Genomic DNA, 22334 nt, shown 5'->3' with positions numbered 1-22334 from the left:
TGCTGTTTCTATCCTCTTTCCACAATATGTTTGCATTACATAATCTAAACATAAGCTGGGACAGCTGGTATCCTCACTTTCGAAAAAGTTGACAAAAACGTTCTAAAGCAGAAACCTCTTTTTTTTTTTTCTCTTCAGCATTTGCTGGTGAATCTGTCAGTGCGCATCTGGACTCGCCTCTGAAAAACGAACGGCTCGTGATCAGGATTTAGAAATGAGACGTAGGTGTTTTTGTTTGTTACCTAAATGCAGAACCAGACACAATGAATCTGTCACACTGTATTGTGTTGTGTGTGCGTGTATGTGTGAAAATGTAATTTTTGAAGTATGTATTAATAGCACCACCTAGTGTGTAAACACTAAAGGATGAGCCTTATAGGCATCTCTACCTTCACGTCCCTTTCTCTGTTATTATACAGACAAAAGAAATGTATTTCATCGCCTAATGAAACATGGTATGTTTTCCGCAATGAGAAAGAGCGACTCAGCTGTCAAACGGTGCAAGTGTCTATGACTGGGCTGAGAGCAGAGTCTGGCTCGGGTCTGAATGAGGGGGCTGATTTGTTACTGACGACATGCTTTTCATGAATCAGCACAACTGCCTGTTTCGCTTTCTAGTGTGAGCCCCACATTCAGATGATACTTGCACACATTATAAAGACTGGAGAGCGGGATTATTCTGCCGTCACAGGGGACGAGGAGGGAGGGTCTCTTTGGACCTGGTGACAGTTGTTCAACTTGATTGGCGTGCACTGTGTGCCACAGTCATGCTGAAAAGGTGGAGTGGGAAAATCATGAATAGCTGTGGAACACAGATCTGGCCCCGGCCCTCTGCCACAGCTTGCTCTGGGACTTAGGGACAGCAGAACGGACAGATGGCTCAGGACTGGACACGCACACACAAACACACACACATGCTTGCTTTGGCTTTTTCTCGTATTTTTTCATGCAGACCCTCAACACTAAGGTGGCTAAGAAAGCTATGGTGCCTTCATTCACACAAGATTCATACAGAAACCAATAGTGATGCACAGAAATAATTTAGTTACGAAACTGAAAATAAAGTTTCCATTTAGCTGGAAAAAGAAACTAAAAATAAAGTTTTGGTAATTGATTTAAGGTAACTGGGTAATTTATGCTGTTCTGGGTGTTGTTTTTTCAGGTGCTAAATTGAAAGTTATAGTAAAGTTTTTGGCAAATGTCTGCGGTTCTACAGTACATTGCTACTCTATCATAATTTGTGGTTACAGGAAAGTGTGTACTTGTTGTAGCTTATCCATGTTGTGTGCAAAACGCATCATCAGAGAAGTCCTTATGAAACGTCACTGGTTCACTGGGCTCCTCCAAATGTATTTCAACCAATTATTTTGGTTGCAGAAATCTCGGTGCATCACTATAAAAAAAAGTATCACTGTTAATGTTTTGTTTATTGCTTTTTGCCTTTATCATATAGTGCTGTTTAGGTTGACAGGAAATGAGAGGGTTATTGGGATTGGGATTATTTATGGGATTGCTGCATAGGTCATCCATTCATAATAATATTCCCTGCATTATGTAGACAATTTTCTGAGGCTTTATATTAAAATAAGTGTGAATTGACCGCACTAGATCAACAGAGGCATTTCCAACCGTTTGGGTCTTCATATTTGTAGCAGATCTGCATGAGATGAAACACAAGCATTCCTATCACAGTTTATATATGATGTTAGCTGAGTACTTTTTTTTTTTTTTTGCTGTGTTTGCTTCTTGTATCCAGTGTTTTGCTTCTGCAAGGAGCCCTTCATGTGGTTTCTGCTGTCTGTTGTGGCTGAGAAACATTTACACTGTGATTCGTACCCTCGGTCGTGCCCTTTGGGGTTTCCTCTGAGAGACAACATCATACTGGCTGATCTAATGAGCGTCTTTCTTTCCACAGTTCCTCCCTTCCTCTGCTTTCTCTTTTTCTGTCTCATTGCAGCCTCTCCAGCTCAGCCACCCTGCGTATGAGCAGATCATAAGAGAGCTCTAATGACTTCCAGCTGTGTGGAAGATAAAGTCCTTTGGGTTAAGTCGAGAAGTAGACTATAAAAAAAAAAGCTTATTTGGGCATCTTTTTTCAGCATCAGCAGACCACTAAAAACATGTTCCCCCTATGTAACCTGGCCTGCAGCACAGGTCAAGGGTCTGAACGTGTGGGAACACTGCATGTGTGCAACTCGTTCCCGCTTTCCCAGTTGGGACCTTCGCAGGAAAAGACTCTGCTGTTGAGGTATCTGTATGCTCTCTGGCTTTTTAAGAAGCTCTTAAGCCAGTCACAAAAAAACTGGCGCTATTGGTCCTTGGAACGCGAAAGAAGTGGAATCCCTTCAGCTCACAGTTTCCTCATTTCGCATTGTCTCGTTCCTGCTCTTTCAGTCTGTTAATGCAGCCAACTCTTAAAGCTGGGCTGGAAATATATTCTCTTCCTACCGGCTCTGAAAGGGCTGTCAAATTGGTTTAAGGGGAGGGAGGGGACGGAAGGGACCCACAGAAAAGCCTGAATATTTAGTTTGCTATATTGCCTCTCAATAAAATCATAGATGTAGCGAATTTTGAGAAATGTACTCGTTCAGAGGCTAGGGGAATTGATGAATCTGTCTTTGTGCTGAGTGGACATGAAGGTGTGTAAGTGCTGACAAAAATTAAGTCGAAAGGACATTTTCTCATTGCAGGATATAAATGCAGCAAAGTATTGTTTTTTACCTCATGGTAAGTGATCATCCTAGAATTGTTCGATTATGTTTGCATTTTCTGAAAGAGCTGCTGTAAGCGTCAATCACAAAGTTTGAATGCGTTTCTGTCTGTATAGCAGTGTAATTCCTTCTTATACCTTGTTGCACAATTTGCCTTTTATGACTTTATGATAACTGCACTGCATTTTACTTTATACTGTAGCTGCAGGATAAAGCAAATGAGGAATTCTGGCATTGTTGGAGATTTGGTAATGTTCGTAATTTACAAGTGAATGCAACCGCTGGCAATTAAAACGCTATTGTTTGACGCTATGCCAGTAAGAATTTTCAGAAAAGTCATTCTGTTTTTGCTGGTGATTGAACATTTAAGGTACAATTATCCATACTGTATTATTACCCAACTCTGAGACAGTTGGGGTGGCGAATCTCACTGCTATTGGGATTGAAATATTTCTTCGCCGGTGCTGTTTATCTCAAAGTCACATTCTGTCCAACCCCCACAGTGGAGAGACAGGTTGGAGGTGCAAAAAGAGTAGATCCGCCACTAAACGTGCAAGAAGAACAAATCTCTCTCTCTCTCTCTCTCTCTCTCTCTCTTCTCTCTCTCTCTCTCTCTCTCTCTCTCTCTCTATCTCTCTCTCTCTCTCTCTCTCTCTCTCTCTCTCTCTTCTCTCTCCTCTCTCTCTATCTCTCTCTCTCTCCTCTCTCTCTCTCTCCTCTCTCTCTCTCTCTCTCTCTCTCTCTCTCCTCTCTCTCTCTCTCTCTCTCTCTCTCTCTCTCTCTCTCTCTCTCTCTCTCTCTCTCTCTCTCTCCTCTCTCTCTCTCTCTCTCCTGAGTGTTTCCTCCACATGGAGCTCATCTGCTGTTTAAGGCGGCTGGGAGAAATGCCTTCAAGCTGACAGGGGCTGAAAGCCCAGACATATGTTAATCACATGCAGTGATGGCAGTCTGGGAGGGGAGAGAGAGAAACGGCAAATCTGAGAAAGAGAGCAGAAAAAGAACGTGTGCGAGGGGTGGGGGGAGAGGGGGAAGAGCGCCACTCTAGAGACTTAAAACACAGCAGTAGAGGCAGATGCATGCCTTTGTTTGGACTCTCCAAATTGATTTTTCTTGGTTCTAATGAGGTTGTTCCTGCCACGGCTTGCAAAAAGAAAAAATGGTGGATGGGGCTGATTGATGCAGGTAGTTTGCTGGTATTTTGGATGGATCTAAAGCATTTAAGCATCAACACAGTACATTTTTAGACGGATGAATCAGAAGGTTGATAAGTGAATCTGATTGTCTGGACTTCACAAACATCAGCAAACACGCTGTTCACCTCAGATCTATATTTTTCATCTGCTTATGAATGTAGTAGTAAAGTATGAAGTGAATCTGGTTAAGCAGAAGCAGATGTGAATGAACTCAGATTGGCCAGTTGACCAGAAGAGGGTTGTTTTTGCAAGACTGCACTTAATTCAGAGCATATGAGAAGACAGATTCACAGCACAAATCTATCTTTCTGTCTTACTTTTGTATATCTATCTATCTATCTATCTATCTATCTATCTTATCTATCTATTATATATTATCTATTATCTATCTATCTCTCTAACCCCCCCCCCCCCCCCTCTCCCCCCCCTCCCCCTCCTCTCTCATACGCGTGCTGTGTTTTGTGTGGCTGCTGCACATCAGTTGGGAGGGGTCAGCGGAGGAGGCGGGGAGCGTGTGTGCTCGCATTTGCGTGCGCTCTAGCTGTCATTGTCTCAGTCTGCGGGCTCAGGGAGCAAGCGTGTGCAGGATAGCGCGAGGCCCCAGCGGCCACACGTGCCCTTGTTAGTGCAGGGCATCCCTGGAAGCAGAGCAGAACGAGAGGCAGGTCTCCATCTGTCCCTCTAAGGCTCTGAAAGCAGGAGTACAGGCTGCTCCACTCTCCCGTTTGGACCTGGTGTACCGGCCTTGGGGTCCTGTGCCAACCCCCGTGCCCCTCGCAGAGCACAGAAAGACGCAAAGAGACTTTGGTTACAGGGAACCTGGTAGAAATAGAAAAAATACCCTGGATTATTTGATAAGATTGCCTCCATCTATGATGCCAGGTGAGATTGGGAAGCTTTGATTGTTTTGACTGTCGGTGGGAAATTGTGCATGTGCATTTTTGAATGTAAATATTTTGTAAAATATAGAATTAGCCTATTTAAGGCAACTTCTACTGCTGATATTGCCTTTTTGAATGCATCTGGAAGAAACAACCTTATGAATTTGACGCTGTTCTTTATATTTTTTTGTTAAAACTAATGCATTTATTGATCGAGTTTTTGGAGAAAGAGTTTTTTTTTTTTTACATGCAGTTGATGCCTTTTTTGATTAGCTTAGATGAATTTTATGTCTGCTTGTGCAAGGGAATGTTGGTAAACAATAAACATAAGAAGATATAACAGGGGGAATAATACAGGGCTCAATAATAAGGTCAGTAGTTCACTTTTTATTTCCATTAAATATTACGTTTTCGGTGCATAATGTTTTTAATTTGCCAATCCTATAAAATGATCATATTTATTTAAAAACACACATTTTGTGCTTTTTAGAAGGCTTCCAAGACTATCTTAAAGTCATTCTCTATGCTAGCCTTATAACTTTACCTTGGTCACTGATTTAAATCAACACAATTTGCAACATTTCATTTATCACTGAAATTCAAACGTTTATGTTCTCAACACATGAAATCTCAAATACAAGCCTAAGAAATGTAAGATGTAGAACCAATACAGCAATGGCCTGACAGTACATCAACTGGGCTTAATGTCGCTCACATCCTTATTTTTGAGCCCTGTTCAGGAAGATCAGAGATTTGCTATAGAAACAGTAAAATCACAGTGCAGGAGCATGAAAGTGAAGAAAGCAGACTGAACGAAAGAAAATGAGAGAGGAGAGTTGCAGAGGGCAGCTGGCGTGCTGTGTGTATGCAGGCTGCAGGGAGATCTCAGTGCTGCTCTTCACAGATGGTGTTGTGAGACAAGCTCTGTTGGCACTGCTGCTCTCCTGTGTGCCATGGCCACTACCTCTCTGCCAGCCAACCCGTCTGGTGCCCACCTCTCTGACTCCCCCTCTCCATCTACCCAGCCTCCATTCTCTTTCTGTTTGTGTTTAAACTTCCAAGTGTAACATTGTTGGCTGTGTATTTGGCTCAGTTCAACTGTGGAACAATATGGAGCAAAAGTATTTATTTTAAAAGAGTCTTTTTCGGGTTGTTTCCTTACCGAACGTTGCAGCACTTAAAACGTGTTTGTTAACATTGGCCTTTGTGTACAGTGTGTTTGTGAATAGTGTGTGCATGTGTAGAATTGTTCTGGGAAGCTCTGGAGGAAGCAGCTGTAAGCAGGCGCGTGTGCCAGGTCAGGGACACTTGAGCAGAACTGACACTGGGTTATTTCGGACACCCATCTGCACTGGAGCTACCGTTCCTCCAGGCCGCCGCCACAGACAATCTGTTCACTCGCTGGCAGAGTGCCAAACACAGTGCCGTCCATCTGTGGCAGGGACTGAAGCTCTCAGTGCTGAGCAGAGCTTGGCTCCTTCCTCTCTGCTTGTAGTTTTATAGCTTTTTTTGTTAGCGAGAGTGTTTTCGTACAGTTTGTTTATAACGCATGTTCTCAGTTCGCAAGAATATGCTACTTTAATTAGAGAAAGGTCATTCTATTGGGTAATACAGAAACATGACTAAGTCCCTGTATTTTTGTAGCTCTTTTCTTACCTACAGGGTTTATGTACAGTATACGTTTAATAACATTTCTTAGTTTTCACTTTGCAGTATTTCAGCTGCAAGTTATGCTACTCCAACAAGGAGCAGTTTTCATATTATGTTTTCAATGCATTTTCTTAGTTCTGCTTCTGTAACAAAAGAAAATGTTTCCGTGGGAAGTATAGAAACAAGGCTAAGCATCTGTAGTTTTGTGGCTTTTTTGTGCACAAAAGTGTCATGCAATATTTTTTTTAAATACTGTTTAATATTTTGCTTGTGGGCTAATCTATTGTATTGGAAAGTATGAAAACAACAGTAAGGACATTTTTTCAGTTGAGACGCTTTGCTTTTATGATACGGAATATCTGCGAAAGTGTTACTAGTATCTCATTTCACACATATTTTGTTTCTGTGTTGATTCTATGTTAAATTGTCGATACAATGTAACGTATTTTCTCTGGCTCTTGTTTTAAATAATTTTGTTCCATTATTATGCTTGTTGTTGTCATCTGTTGATGTTGTACAAGCAGAATGTGGCGGTTGGTCGGTGTGGTATTAGTCCCGCCCCTCCGCCACTGTGATTGGACGTTTGGGTAAAAAGTGACAGTGATGAGCGCTGCGTTTTACCCAAAGTTGAACATTCTTCAACTCTCAGCGACCAGTAAAAAACGGCGGGCGCTCAGCGCTTCAGCGTGAAAAAACCGCTCAGTGCCTTGTTCAGTTGATTGTTCAGTCATGGCGTTTAAAAAAACGTGGCGCTCCTATTGAAAACAATTGGAAAAATACCCCAGCCGTGTGAAAAAACGCTAATTTCTTTTTTTTAAGGGCCTAAATGCCTGTATTTTTGTCAGTCAAGGTGTTTTTAATGATATATATGTAACACTTTGTCAGTTTGACATATATTGATGGTGCATTGAGGTACTTTAAAAAAAAAAAAAAAAAGCAGTATGGAAACAAGTCTCTCGTCCTGTAGTCTTGTAGATTTTTTGATAGAGACAGTGTTTTGTAAAAAATTGTATGTACTTTGTCCGTTTTTTTTTTGTCAGTACTTTATTTTACTTGCACTATTTTGATGTAAATGTAGAGAAGGTTGTTCTCTTAGGTAATATGAAAACAAGTAGCATATCTCTTCTCTTCCTCTAGCTTTGTTACTGTTTTGTTAGAGACACTGTTTTTCCCATGCATGTTTCCCATGCAATTTCCCGATTTTTTTTATTTTTTTATTTTTTTTATGGCAACAAGGCTTTTGACCGAAGTTTGAGCATTAAAGACAGCCTCTCCAGAGTGTATTTAGTCATTAAGAAGCCACTCAGTGATGGCAGCCAATCGGTTCAGGGGCAGTCATTGCCTGGAGCTACGCCTCAGTTCCTTGTACTGAAAGCCATTAGCAAACTGTGGCCAGTGCCACAATCATGCGCACACACACAGAAAAGCGCTCAGGGTGGAAGTGCCCTGACGTTAGGTCATACTCCACCATCTCCTGCGTCTCCTGCCTGCCAGATGTGACTCGAACCATTTTTAAGGTCTCATGGAGGGAAAGAGGAGGAGAAGGAGGGAGGGAGGGAGAGATCGAGAAGGAGACAGTTTGTGCATGTGTGTGTGTGTGTGTGCGCGTGCAGTAATTGGGCGGGGGTGGGGGGGTAGTTGTTTTCTGAATCTGTTTCTACTTAGTAAATCTCCATCCAGGACTGCGTTTCATAAATTGTCGACATATTTTTCTGCACAGCGGACTTAACTCACTCTAATTTTGAACACATGGCTTCTGTCATGTGATATTTTCAAAACACTTGCAGACAGAGGTCCCAGCAGAAATAAACCGTCATTCTGCCGCCAGGGTCTTTCTTTTTTCTTACAATCTCTCCCCCCCTCCTCCTCCTCCTCCTCTGTGCCTGTCAGTTATTCTTTTATCACGTAGCTGTGTTTTCAGTTAGCGAGAGCAATATATTATTAGCTCACATTTTTGAGTGTAGTAAAATAGCGTTTTGTTAATGTAAAACATGAGCCTCTTTATTATCTGTCGAAAATTGATTTGGCATCCACCGCCGTGGGCTCGACTCGTCCTAGCATCAGAGACTTTGCCACGCTTTTTGTTGCCAAGCGTGGAGAGACGTCCGTTCTTAGCTGCCACAGCCAGTGAGAATAAGTGGCTGAAATGAATAAAGTGAATAAGTGGATAGAGGCCTACAATTTGCAGGTTTGAGTGGTACTGAGGGCAATGAGCAGAGTGCAGAGGTAATTGCAGTCTGTTTGAACTGCAGGAGAGGACGGGAGCTGTATACGGATATGGATGAAACATCTGACGTATGTTTCTTAGCATTTTGAAAACTTCCAGGGAACCTCATGAAGTTCTCTGGGCTCTTTCAATCTAGACTTCCGCTAGGTTGTCAGTAGTTGCATGTTGTTGATCGACAGGTTATTCGGTGGCCGATCTGTTGCTGAGATATTCATAGTATTATTTAATGGCAGCGTACTATTTAAATTGCAAGAAATGATATGGCCACTTATATGACCAGTCAAAGCTTTGGACACAAAGTTTATGTTTCTCGAGATCTTAAAAAACACTTTTAATCTAAAAGCGTATATGCTTCAATGTTTGAAGTTAGTTTTGTAAATAAATACATTTACATTTATGCATTTACATATAAGTTTCTTTACAAAACTAAGATTTATTTCATAGTTTTATAAAAAAGTGTAATTTCATAGTTTTGATGACTAATTCTAAAATGTGTCCAAACTTTTAATTGGCAGTGTATTTCCCAAAGGAATATACTGTAAGGTCTCTTGCACATTGCAATTAGGTCTGCTAGATAATATTAAATGAAAAGCAAATGAAATCTTTCTGTGTTTTTCTCTTCTCAAAATTAATAAAACCTTAATAGTCTTCTAGAGATTTAAAGATCTCAACAATGTCTCAAACTGTGCTCAGATTTGCCAGTATACCAAAGACTGTGATGAAAAATCTGATCTAATGATCTAATCACAGTAGAATCTGATGAGAAATGTTTGGCTTCAAATTGAAAGCTTTTTCATCACAGCTTTGGTATCTTGACAAATCTTAGCACAGTTTGAGACATTCTTGAGATCTCTTCTGAATCTCTAGAGGATTATTAAGGTTTTGTCTTTTGATTAAAAAGTGTAAGGAAGAGGTCAAGTCTAAACATTCTTCCGGTTACACAAAAACACTCAAAAACGAAATGCCGATAAGGCTGACTGTAGATTCTGGAACAGACGCAAGCAGAAAGTACCACTTCTGATAATCCGCCAAGCAGGGACAGTTATAATCTCAAAATAGCCAAATACCAGTCAATATGTATATATACATATATATATATCGGTCTATCACAAGTTTTGAACGTCTACTTTTTCTGGCTTCAACGTCTCAAGTGTTGCTTGTGGACCAAGCGTAAATCCCTTGAGGATGTGTGTGACTTTAACCTACACGCTGCTAATGAGGGACACAGTGAAAAACACAGCAGTGTTGGTGGATAGCCAGTTAAAGCCATGTGTCTAGGTGCTGAGCCATATTGCATGTGCCATCTTTCTCTGTTTCTCTCTCTTTCTCCCCACTTTTCAGCTGGCATCTGATCATGCCAGGAAGCTGAGTGAGTCATTGACTTGAGAGTTGGACGGGCTTCATACTAGCGTTTGAGAGCACTAATCTCAGTATGAAAGGCCTTTTATTGAAAAATGCTCTAATTCTGCCTCTCTAGATAAGAAGTCAGTAAATAATTATTTACTGTTTGTTCAAAAGATGCTGAAAATTGCAGTCGGGCTCGTCGTGTAAATGCAAAACCTCCATTATTCCTATTTCAATTATGATTGTTTGTAGATGAGGCACGAGAGGAGATTACAAGTGTTTTTTATGCGAGTTCCCCTGTGAGGTCTTACACTCTCACAGCCTTTAAGGAATTATCCTTTTCCTCATTTTTTTTTAAAGTCTGGCAACAAGATACCACACAAATCTCAGCGATTTCAACGGATGCGTAACAGCAACCGTGAATCACTTTTATTGTTCCTCTACACTTGTTTTCTTCCTCTGCGCTTCATGCCAACGGGGCCTTATTTCAACAGATGGTTAAAACAGACGTTAAGATAAATTCATTTTGAAGAAGAGGACGAAAGGAAAAAACAGTGACTTCCAATATAAACGCTGCATCTGTTTTATTGGTCAGTCCTTTTTTTTCCCTTTGACGCAAGACCATATTTTGAAATGGATCAGCAGATGGCTCCAGGCCCATCCTATTTACTGCAGAAATGCTCCAGGAACACATTATCTCACATTATAGCCACACTGTAAAACTAACAGTGCCCACTCGTCAGTGTCCACTTAAGCCAGCACGACTGGCATCAAAGTGGGTAGCTATAGTGTGAAATCACTTTCTTTTAAAGGTTACTGCCATCGGTAACTGATGATGGCATTTATGGTGCGTTTAAGAGGAGGAATGATTCATATGTCTGTTGTAATCCAGAAATAACATCTCGGTTGGGTGTGCTGAGGAATGAGCCGGACGGAAGAGTACAATCTCTTTAAATATCGGAGTGCACAGGTTGCCGTGTGCTACGGTTGGTGGTTGGGTGGGTTGGTAACTCTTGAGTGAGCACAGACTGATGCAGGTCCCTTCAGCGCGCGTCATTTGATGGGATGGAATGGAACGTTGGCACACCACCTGGCGCCGGCCAAGTGGGGCTCATGAAAACAACTGCGCCTGGGGAGAAGCCTTGAAAAGTGAGGGCTCGGGGAGAGAGGGAATGAGACGGAGAGGAAGAAGGAGATCCAAAGGGACAGGCTTTGTTGCAGGGAGAATGAGCGGAATAAGTGATGGGAATGAGTTCCAGGAAGGTGGGGGCATCCATACATCTTCCCTGTCAAGCTGGCAGGGTTTGATGGGCCACGCTCTGTGCGCCGTTCCATCTGGCGGAGATGATTGCATGGTGCATCGGCGTGCACAAGTTCATAATGTATTCATACCGACGCACAACGCGCTCTCCCAGTTCACCCTCGGCCTCGGATACCTGAGACGTCGTCTGAATTACAATTATCCAAAGAGTCGATGTTCTCGCTCTCTCTCTCTCTCGTTCTCACCACATTACTGACTGCATCATCTTTAATGCACGGTGGATCTAAAGCGCAGCAGCTGGTTGTAATGCCACCTTCGTCATCTCCTTTCAAGGCACTATCTGTCCCACGAGATGTCTCCTGTGAAAGGTGCTCTCTATCTTTGCCTCCCTCACCTTGTGAACCTGATCTGATGAGCACGAGTCCACTAAAAGCAGCCGTCTTGTCAGCATTAGTATGCGGCTGATTGGCTTCCTGTGGCTTTTGCACGTCATGCCACACATTACTGGTCACAGCTTTTCTCAGAGAAAAAAACAATTTTCCAATTGAGAGAAATCCTCCCTGAACTTCCTGCAAACACAACTGTGGGGATTTATGCATTGCTTTAGGCACTACAGAAATATAAGGCTGAATCATCACAGCAGATTAGGTTTCACAAAGCTTCTAAACTAAGTCGCTAAGTGAATAAGCAAGTTTAGCAGGCGTGTGGGAGGATGAATGTAGTTTCAGCTTTACCGTTTTCACAGTGACACAAAAGTGGAGATGCGGCTATGTGATTATGATTTTAAATTCATCACGTGTTTGCACATGGGGAGGTCTGCTTCAAAAAAACATCCTAGGGTTTCTAATATGCAACAAGAAAATGAATGAGATGATTCGTGACCTCCTTTTTCCTCACATAGTGGATGTGTACACAGATAGCTGTTTTACCCACCCTGGAATGAGCCGAACATTTCCACTTGTGCAGTGAGTGATGATGTAAGAGACATGTAAGTCGAGCTGTGTGTGTCAAACATATGATTTTTCTCTGATTTTTCTGGTCATGTTATCAGAAGAAAGGATCTTATACAGGGTGCATGTATGAAAGGAGCAGAACAGACTGATGGATAAAAGAAGACTGATATTGATTGATAGAATACAAAAGTACAGGCTTTAAATTAGCTTGAAGTTCATAATATTTTAAACCAGAAATGTACTTTTTGTATTTCTGTGTAATTTTATGTGCAGATTATATAATATCCATGAAACAGAGTTGTTTTGTACTCAAAAAGGTAAAGAAAATGTGTAAACCATAATTCTGTGTTTACAGAAGACATATGTAGTGTAATTTGTTCAGACATGTTTATTATTATTATTATTATTCAATATAAATACTTAGAAATGCTTTAAATTGCCAAGAGTTGCTCTTTTATTCACCTTCATAGAAGACTGTAGAAATAGACAGCATGCACAGCTGACTGTTTACATCATGGCGAACTGGCTAACGGACCCTGAAGGATGTGACTCAGTTCTGCACCAAATCATGCTGGTCTTTAATAGTGGTCTCTTAAAAATAGTGTGAACATTTGCAATTCCTCTTTGACTTCTGGTAGTTGTTTATGCATGCAAATTAGTGATATAAGCACAAAGATATAAGGAGAACGGCTAGGAGAACCTAGACACGTCCTAGCAAGATATTCACTGCCACTGTCGGGTCATGAAAAATGACCAGGCGTGGAGTGAAGATGAGCGAGTCTGTGCTTTCTAATGCTCAGTTTGGTGTGCCGTTTAATGGCGATCCATATTACTCGAGAGCTCTTTTGAAAAGCAATAAAAGACCTTGGCGAACAGGAAAATGGAAAGCACTTCATCGTCCTTCCTGGGAGCCACATTAAATCTCTTGCTGCATCAATATCCGTGGTGGCCCGCCTAATATTCATCTGTGCCGCTCGTCTGCCAATTTCCCGTTTTGAAAAGCCAGGTAACTGCCAAACAAATGCACTCTGTGCGTTAACTCTGCACAGATTAACTTTATGAAATCAAGGCAGGATAGATGTGCACTCTGGTATGTTTTTGAGCCTGTTTAAAATGCAAAATTGCTTCTTTTCCACTCCAAGAGGGAACTCATTTGAATTGAGTTATGCATCTCTTTTTTCCCACAGCATATTTGCGCAGTCAACCACTTTTCGGTGGGTTTAATGCTGCTCTTGTACAATGCATTTTTATTGCCTATCCTTTTAGCTTTGACTAATAGGAGATCAAATATATAAAGATTGTGCATATGCACCCTGCATTGCATTCCATATTATGTATGTAACACCTAGATTTTATTCCAACACTCTTAGTCTAATGGAAATAGTGAGATTATAATATAAATAGTAGAGAACACTTTCATCTGAATATGCTTTTTTCCTTTTCTTCAGATGGGTTTTTACAATCATTGATTGTACTTGATGTGGAATTCATCCATCCTGCCAGTATAAAAGTGAGATGTATTATGGTGATTATTATTTCACTCAAACACGGCGTGACACATACTATAGGAAGTGCAATGCTTTTAAGTTGTCTGATGTGTAATATTTCAGCAGAAAATAGTGAAGGAAATATGAAACTTAGGCTAATGGATATGTTGTGCTGACTAATGGACGACGTTCCACATTTACACCACTTTTTCATATTTCTTCTTCCTTCCTGTGTCTTCCAAGGGGTCAGAATCTTAGCGTGCAGGTCGGCATGCTTGTGAACATGCACATAAAAGTGTGCACGCAGATTACTGCCTATTCTATACCTCCTATCATCCATTTCTGTTCGACAGGTAAGGAGAGAGGATGAGGTTTAGATGTCTCAGGGTTGTTTCTCTTTTCCCGATTCCCAATCCAATCCCAACTTTGACCCAGATGTTAATCCTCAATTACACATGTAGATCCACAAGCTGCTTTTTAGGTTGCCCTGGGCTGCTTCTGAGACCAAAGCCGAATAAAAGCCTTTCCCGTAGACCTTATCTGTCTTGGACAATTAATATATATTTTTTCACAATTTCATATGATATTTTCCAATTATAATAATCTGACAGGCATATTGGTTTAGAATAGATTTCGCACTAGAGCTTGGGCTATTTTATTCATTTCAGACTTGTACGGTGGCTCTCATAAATTATAGTGCCTGGACTTGCCACGTTGTTAACATTTAAAGGTAATAACTAACCCCATACTGAGATTTGAATGTTGAATCAAGCCACTTTGCTTTGCCTTGTCCCTTTCACTGACTCAAGAATCTTTCATTTCTATCATTGTGTTTTTAATGAATATCATAGGCCGAATGCAGAGTTGCCTTATTAGAAATAATTATGTTTCATTACCAGCATTGGTTTTTCTAAGTAGTCTGTCCATCATCTCTTCATTCTTTATATTATTTTCTTTTTCATTTTATTTATTTATTTTTTGACAATACAGATACAGAACTGTTTATCTGCACAGGTGTAGGCATGGAATAAAGACCCCTGCTTATTATTTTGTCATAAAAGGTTAGCTCAGGCTGGGAAAAATAGATCTGTCCCCGTGTAATGTATAACGCTTGAGCTTTGTTTTTAGCACAAGTGACTTTTTATGAATTTGGGAAAGGATTGAGAGTGCATGGGGAGCAAGTATGGGGCAGATTAAGCCTGACACATATGTTTAGGTTCTGGCGCACACATACAGCCCTAGAGGTGCCTATGGAATGGGAGCCATTCGTAGCTGAAATTCCCACCCTTTTTATCTCTTCTGCTTTCCTGGTCAGACTATGGTTGTCTAAGTGCACCCACCTTTCTTTTTAGATTATTCTGCAATGTGTACATAGCCAGTAAGACAATAGCCGATATCTCTAGCTGTGAAACATTTTTAAAGGGATGTATAGGCGTTATTAAAGGGGTGGTTGATTATGATTTCACTTTTCTAACTTTAGTTAGTGTGTAATGTTGCTGTTTGTGAGCATAAACAACATCTGCAAAGTTACAATGCTCAAAGTTCAAAGCAAAGGGAGACTTTTTTTTCTTTTAAAGAAATTGCTTTTTAAGGACTACAACAAACGGCTGGTAGGGACTACACGACATTCCTCCTGGGGTAGTGACATAAACCCTAAAATGTACATAAACCCCTGGGTTCCCTGGGAACATATTTTATAGATTATCATGACAGAATATGCTAATCAATGACTAGAAGATTGATCACATAAGCTACATAAATTCATCAACTAACCATTCAGAAATGTCCTGTTGCATTCTACATGTTGTCACTTCTTCTTGAGTCTCTCCATCTTTGTCTGACTCTGGATTGAACATAAAAGGCTAAAAGTTTTTGAAATTTTCAGTGTATGTCTGTGTGAGGTAAAAGGACACAAGCTGTTGAAGCTCCGCCCTCTGTGCGGGGAGCAGCAGCTCATTTGCATTTAAAGGCACAGACAAAAACAGTGTGTTTTTGCTCACCCTCAAAAAGTGAAAATTTTAACATGCAATAAAAAATATCTGTTGGGTATTTTGAGCTAAAACTACACATACACACTCTGGGGACATCAAAGACTTATTTTACATCTTATGCAAAGGGCATTATACCACCCCTTTAACAGGCTGTATTTAATATTCTTCTGTGGAGTAAGAAGTGCTGAAAAGTGAGCGGTTAGAGAAAGAAAATTGGAAAGACAGGAGCCCCTGCTGTTATCAGAGTCTAGGGGACACACAGGACAGTTGTAATCAGGAAAGTCAGGCTACATGTCCCAGACGTAGGGCGTCTGCTCGCCCTGACACACAATGTTCCCACAGCTGGTACAATGCGCACGTACATGTCTGTCTAAATGTAAGAAAGAGAGAGTATGAGAGTTCTGATGAGTCAGTACAGATGCTGATATTGTAAAACAACTAAAATGAGAATGAATTTGCTATCATAAGTCTGATAGATAAGCAGACTTTTAAGGTTCACTGCTATAGCAACTAAAGGACATGTGACCGCAGCTTTAGTCATGACCTTCTGAAGTAAACACTATCTAGATGTCATGTTGTGTGCGGTCATATCTAAGGTTTTGAAGAACAAAAAAAGCATGTTCACATGCCATAAAACCCATCAGTGTTGCTACTCATAGCTTTTATTTATATATTTTCAGTTTTCATTTTAATTTAGTTTTAAGTTTTAGTAATTTTGTTATGTGCTTTTGTCATTTTTCTTAGATTATTTTAGTTTTGGTTGTAGTCATTTCAGCACCTATAATACATTTAATAGTACACCTACACCTACATTTAATATAAAAAAAAGATTTCAGCATTATTTCAATGAAGGAATACTATTTTTTATAATTTTTGTTTTAGTTAACAATAGCAGCACTGACGCTTTAAGCAATTATAGAGAAGTAGGCAGGACACTGCGTTAGACCAAATTTGAAGAAAGTGTTACAGATGAGTAACATCTTACAGACCTCTCCATCTATACCAATGACCTCTTTGTCAAAACAGAGAGATGCAGATAAGTCTTATAGTTTAGAAGTCACTGGACTTCAGCGTTGGTCCATCTATCACTGTTTTCCATGTTCGTGAAGTAAATAAGACTATAAACTGTGTGTGTTTTTTTTAAATGGCGGGTGCTGGTGTTTCGTGTGCGTTCGGCCAATCAACGCACACTTGTGTCACTGGTAGTTCCTATTGTGCTAGGTTAGACCCTACTCTTAAGTAGGAGCTAATCCCCAAAAAGGAGTTCCTATAGCTAAAGTTGTTCCCATTTCCAGTGCGAACACACTGAGTACTTCCGCAAATAGTTATAGGAACTATGAAAAGGTTCCTCCGGTGCAAAAACTCCTATAAAATTCACATTTTAAGGAGCTATGAGCATACTCAGAGCTATGGGTTTGTTCAAATTCTTAAAGACATGAATGATACTGCAAATTATGCGGTTTATTGAGGCATGCTATTTTTTTTCTAAGCAGTCAGAATTTTTATTTTTGGATGCCTTGGCAACTAACTGACACAAAATAAATGTGAAGTTGAACCACCTAGCAATGATCTAGAAACCACTCACAAACCCTAGTAACCACATAGCAACACATGATAACACCTGAGCATTGTGACTGTGAGTTTGGCACATGCAAGCAATTATACAGTGTAAAATATACTTATTTCTATTATTCTTAACCATAGTCGAGTGTAGAATGGGTTGACTGACTTTTTAATCTAGAAGAACAGGGTACTTTAGACATTACATGTCTGTTGATGCTAGAGATCTCTGTGGGGTTCCTCCAGATTTCTGAAACGTTTTAATGAGAGTATTGCCGGTGTCTTTGATCATTAGGGAAATGGGGATGACAGCTGGAATTTGACTGGTGTTACTATCTATGAACTCTCTAAAGGCATGTATCGTGTATGTAGCTATGTGTGTATATCTTACAGGAGCTCAGGTGCTGTGGAGAGGCAGCTGTTGGGATATCATTGAGGTCTCACAAGAACTGTTCCACTTTTTATTTTTCAGATCGTACTGAGAAGCGCTCCACCATGCCCGACTCACCTGCTGATGTGAAAACACAGTCCAGGTTAACTCCGCCCACCATGCCTCCTCCCCCCACCACACAGGGAGCTCCCAGGACCAGCTCTTTCACCCCAACTGCATGTGAGTACTTGTACAAAAGGTCTGCGTCCAGAATCGCATACTCTCTTGAGTACTGTAGGTACTTATTTTGAACAATTACTTCAAGACCACTAAAAAAAGTATGCTCTATATAGTATTAATGTGTGTAGTATGAATGTTATCTGAAAGTACTACGTACATTCGTAGTCACATATATTGACCACCTCATGGTCACATATATTTTCATAGCAAACCTTTTATACTGAATCCAATTCTGTTCTTTCTTGAAAAGTGTGCATACCTAAGTAAATTTCCAGCATTCAAACTCTTTTAACCAAGTCAGCCTAGGCAGACCATTGCAGTACAGATTTTTTGCATTTGGTTTACGGAGAGGGCGTTTATAGAGATGCATTATTTCATTTTAATATAATGATATTTGGACTTCCGTTTTCATTTTCCCACATTTTACAGTTTGCGATATGTCAGAATTGTTGACTAGTTAGTTTAAAGGAGATGTTCTTACAGCAATAGTCAATAAATACTAAATAAGTTGGGTTTGTGTCCAATGGAGAGAAGTACGGGAGCTTTGGAATTCCTATCATATGCATATGTAGAATCTTGATTTGTGCTTTGGGTGCATAAATTAGTTGACAGCACTACTTTTACGGTTAGACAATATGCAACTACTTGATTGGACGTAATGTATTCTAATCAAAACTCTGAGTGTGAGGTGAGAATTTCCAATATTTTTGCTGTGAAATATCATTCTTTACATGCGATAATCATACACAAATGTCAGAGATAGTGGAAAGACAACTTAAATTGTCCAAATTAATGCATTTACTACTGCTAATATGTTTTATTTATGTAACTCCTTTCTAATGCTCAATGTTACAAAAAAGTAGAAAAAAATGACAATACAAAACAAATGCAGAAACAAGAAAAACAGAACACAGAACAAAGATTTGAAAAGTAAAGTGGTAAAATTATACAAGGCTCTAAGGCCAACTTGTTGACTAGCCATTCATATGATCTTTTAAAGAATATGTAGTTTTGCACTCCCCTTATTACAGCTGACATGAGTTCCCCTCGTCTTCTGACCTGCAGATTTTTGCATCTGCCCGCTGGCTGATGCCACAAAGAGCATCACACATGGCAGCTCAGGGGAGTGCTGGAGTGGCTCACTATCAAAGCCATCCGTGCCGCAGCCTCCCAGCACCATGTCAGTGTAATTGAGCAGTGGTGTGCCGTCAACAGCAGTAACACATTCCTCTCTCTGATGTTACATCCCTAAAAACAGATCAGTTGGACTCTGCAATTAGCGCTTATGAAAAAAAGAGACAAAAAGCAAGCCGGGTCTGAAGCAATCCGGAGCCTTTTTAAAGGCAGACTCTAATTATACATTCTGAAGGTTTAACAAAGCAAGCGCTTTGATTTCCCCTCCATGTAATTGTTACCAGATGCAGCTCAAGTATCTCGTTTCTGTTCTGTTGGAAGGAGGCCAGGCAAACGAGGCTATCACGCAGCCTAATCTCATTAGAGAGACGTTGATTCCAAGCTGCATCCCTCCGCCGCGTATGTTTCTCATCGTGGCACGGGGGGGCACTCGACCACATGTCTTCTCCTCCTCTGGACTTAATATGTCTGATGTATGGAAGCAAGAACGCACTGCTTCCTTCTCAAAGCTTCCGTGGCTGATTCAAAACAAATGTTCCACTGTCACAAGAGCCTCATTCAAGCACCGTCAGTCACAGGCGTTCATACACCAATGTCATTTTTGACAAAGGATCCTCTTGCAGCTTCTTTTTGAGGAATGTTCCTGGCAGTGTTTAATATGAATCTTTTGGGTCTAGATCATTCAATACGCTTTGGTTAAAAATAAATGCCAACGATCTCTTTGTGGCATGTGGAAATAATATGTTTCTGTTTTTCAGTAACGAATGGCACCAGTCACTCTCCCACTGCACTGAACGGAGCTCCATCTCCACCCAATGGCTTCAGCAATGGGCCTTCATCGTCATCTTCATCCTCACTGGCCAATCAACAGCTGCCGCCGGCCTGTGGTGCAAGGCAGCTCAGCAAACTCAAACGCTTCCTCACGACACTGCAGCAGTTTGGCAATGACATCTCACCTGAGATTGGAGAACGAGTGCGTACGCTGGTGTTAGGACTTGTGGTAAGTCTGAAATCACACACTCGGTGGCTAAAGTCGGCATGAAATTTAAATTCACCCAATCTATTGCGTAAATGCATGTTATTGATCTTATTGTGAATGATTCATCCATGAATTTGTTTTATTTTTACTCGATCTTACAGTGAAACAACATTTCTGTGGTGATGTATGCCAATCATGTATTTGGGATGTATTTTGCTTAAACTCTGCCCCTGCAAGCTCATGTTCATCTGCCTCTGTTTATGAGTGCAATGCCCACATCTCAAAACTCAATCAACTACTTATGAATTGAACTGTGCCCTAATTACATTTTTTCCAATAAGCCATTACACTTGGATGTACGTCACAATAAAAGAAAAGATCTGCCACTACTTTTATTTCATCATGACCTCAATGAGGATTTTCAACAGTGTATATTGCGACAAAAAGTCTTTAAGAAATAAAACGGTTACTAGTGATCATTTTGTCTCCTGAAAATTTACGGACAGTCGAAAATTATTTGTTTAGCTTTTTTGTCACCAAAAAGGTTATGCCACCAAGTCTTATTTGCCTTTCATCATAGGAAATAAAGGCTTGTCCAACAGAGATTAATCAAATGAAACACATCTGTTGCTAAGGACAGCAACATAACTGTGAGGAAAAAAAATATCCACTTGACTAGATGTGCACCATAAGCTGTGCCACAGTATTTTTTTCATTAATATGTAGTTATGGACTAAACAATGGTGAAATAGCTGCCTGTACTAGAGGAGGGCTGCTTTAATTAGCCATTCCAAAGGAAAGCTCTTTTTTTCGGCGGGCATTTGTTTATTTTTCGCTGTGTCTACACGCAGAGGCTTCCTTGTGTCCCCTTGGCTTCCATGGCTCTTTTTAATTCGCTCCCCACTCTGCCTTATTGAAAAGAGTGACACACTTAATTAGCGCCGCCGATGCTGGAGAAAAGCTCAGGAGGCTTTCTGGCTGTCAAAACAGGCCGCTGCAATCTGGCCGAACAGATGTAAGCTTAATGTAACAAAATTCAGGTCTGGGAAAAGAGGGGAGAAAAAAAAAAAAGCCTGTGTATTTTTCTCAAATGTATGACTCCCCGCTCTGCTACCCATCTTTCCTTCCGCTAGCTCTCTTGGAAATAACGTCTAGAAAATTGAAAATGGTGTCCTATCAGTCCTATCAGTCTGTTAAAAGATGATAGAGCAGAGAGCAGGAGGGATAGAAATTAGTCATTTCTCTTTTTTTTTTTTTTTTTACACTGCCAAGTTTAACAGGGATAAGATATATGTCAGTTCGGTAGGGAACAAGACCCGTTTTTTTAAAGCTGCATATCCTCTGTGTGTGTTATGATGTTTATGCCATGTTTTATCTCGCAGAGCAAGCTGTATGGTGTAATACTGCATCTGTAGTTGTGTTTGCCTACGTATTTGTGTTTGTTGATGCAATGATGATGCGGTCAGCGCGTGCACATGTAAAAGCCACCAGATCAAACTTCCCCATATGAGGCCTTTCACCACAGCCATCCATATGCCTCCCATTACAGTCTTCAAATCATTCAATCTTCAGCAGGATATAGTTTTGCCTCCAATAAGTAATATTATCACATAATGTTTTCCACATGTATTCATGCGTGCACCGTCTTTTTTCCTCTCTCCCTGCAGAACTCCACTCTAACCATTGAGGAATTCCACTCCAAACTGCAAGAAGCGACCAACTTCCCACTCCGACCTTTTGTCATCCCGTTTCTGAAGGTATTGCACAAGCAAGAAATCTGGAAAACATTTAAACAACTGAGGCACAGATGTACATAATTCTCCCTGCTGTTGTTTTTTTTATTTTTTTTTATCCCTCACTTTTAAATGGCCTGAATGGATACATGGTTTCCTCATGAGCAAAGAGGCATCAGGTTTCTTGGTCACTGGGACCTATTTTTTAATTTCTCTTTGGAAATACATGATGTGAACTCGCATTACTCAGTGTAACAGCACCATACGGGACCGTCCCACAGCACAATGTCTCTATTTATTCATACGTGTCGATTGACGCCCTTGTTCGACTGTCGCTTTTCTCACACGCTGAGTTTCGTAGGGCAGGGCACATCTGAAACCATTACCACAGTAAGACGATCTGTTGTCTGGGAGAATATCAACCTTTGCCCTCTCTGCCGCCCATTTGTCACTACGGCCCTTATTTCATTACAGTTAAATGTGTCTCTGGGCCTGTTTATGTTGGAGCACTTAACACGAACCGTTCAAATAAACACTCTGCATATTATTCTTTCGACTAAGGGAAGTATTTGAATTACACATGACACATTTTTGTATCGCATTATCATGTTCGAGATTAA

At 40.6% G+C, this 22334-nt stretch overlaps 1 protein-coding gene across 10 annotated transcripts in view; it reads left to right on the top strand.

Moving 5' to 3' along the window:
• The window catches only part of runx1t1 (RUNX1 partner transcriptional co-repressor 1), a 56309-nt gene that overhangs the window by 13793 nt on the left and 20182 nt on the right, over positions 1-22334 (top strand). For 6 of the 10 annotated variants that reach the window (XM_082187085.1, XM_082187084.1, XM_082187080.1 and 3 more), the window contains 3 exons: positions 17731-17868; positions 19761-20002; positions 21649-21738. In XM_082187085.1, coding sequence (XP_082043211.1) covers positions 17731-17868; positions 19761-20002; positions 21649-21738 — 470 coding nt within the window. Of the gene's footprint in view, positions 1-138; positions 222-4355; positions 4787-13726; positions 13746-13786; positions 14061-17730; positions 17869-19760; positions 20003-21648; positions 21739-22334 lie in introns of those variants that run through there. The other 4 variants (XM_082187079.1, XM_082187086.1, XM_082187087.1 and 1 more) reach the window with 4 other exon arrangements.

The sequence above is a fragment of the Leuciscus leuciscus genome (genome assembly GCF_965113295.1).
Source record: "Leuciscus leuciscus genome assembly, chromosome: 12".
NCBI lineage: Eukaryota > Metazoa > Chordata > Actinopteri > Cypriniformes > Leuciscidae > Leuciscus > Leuciscus leuciscus.
The sequence above is the reverse complement of the archived record's forward strand: the minus strand, read 5'-3'. Positions and strand labels throughout refer to the sequence as shown.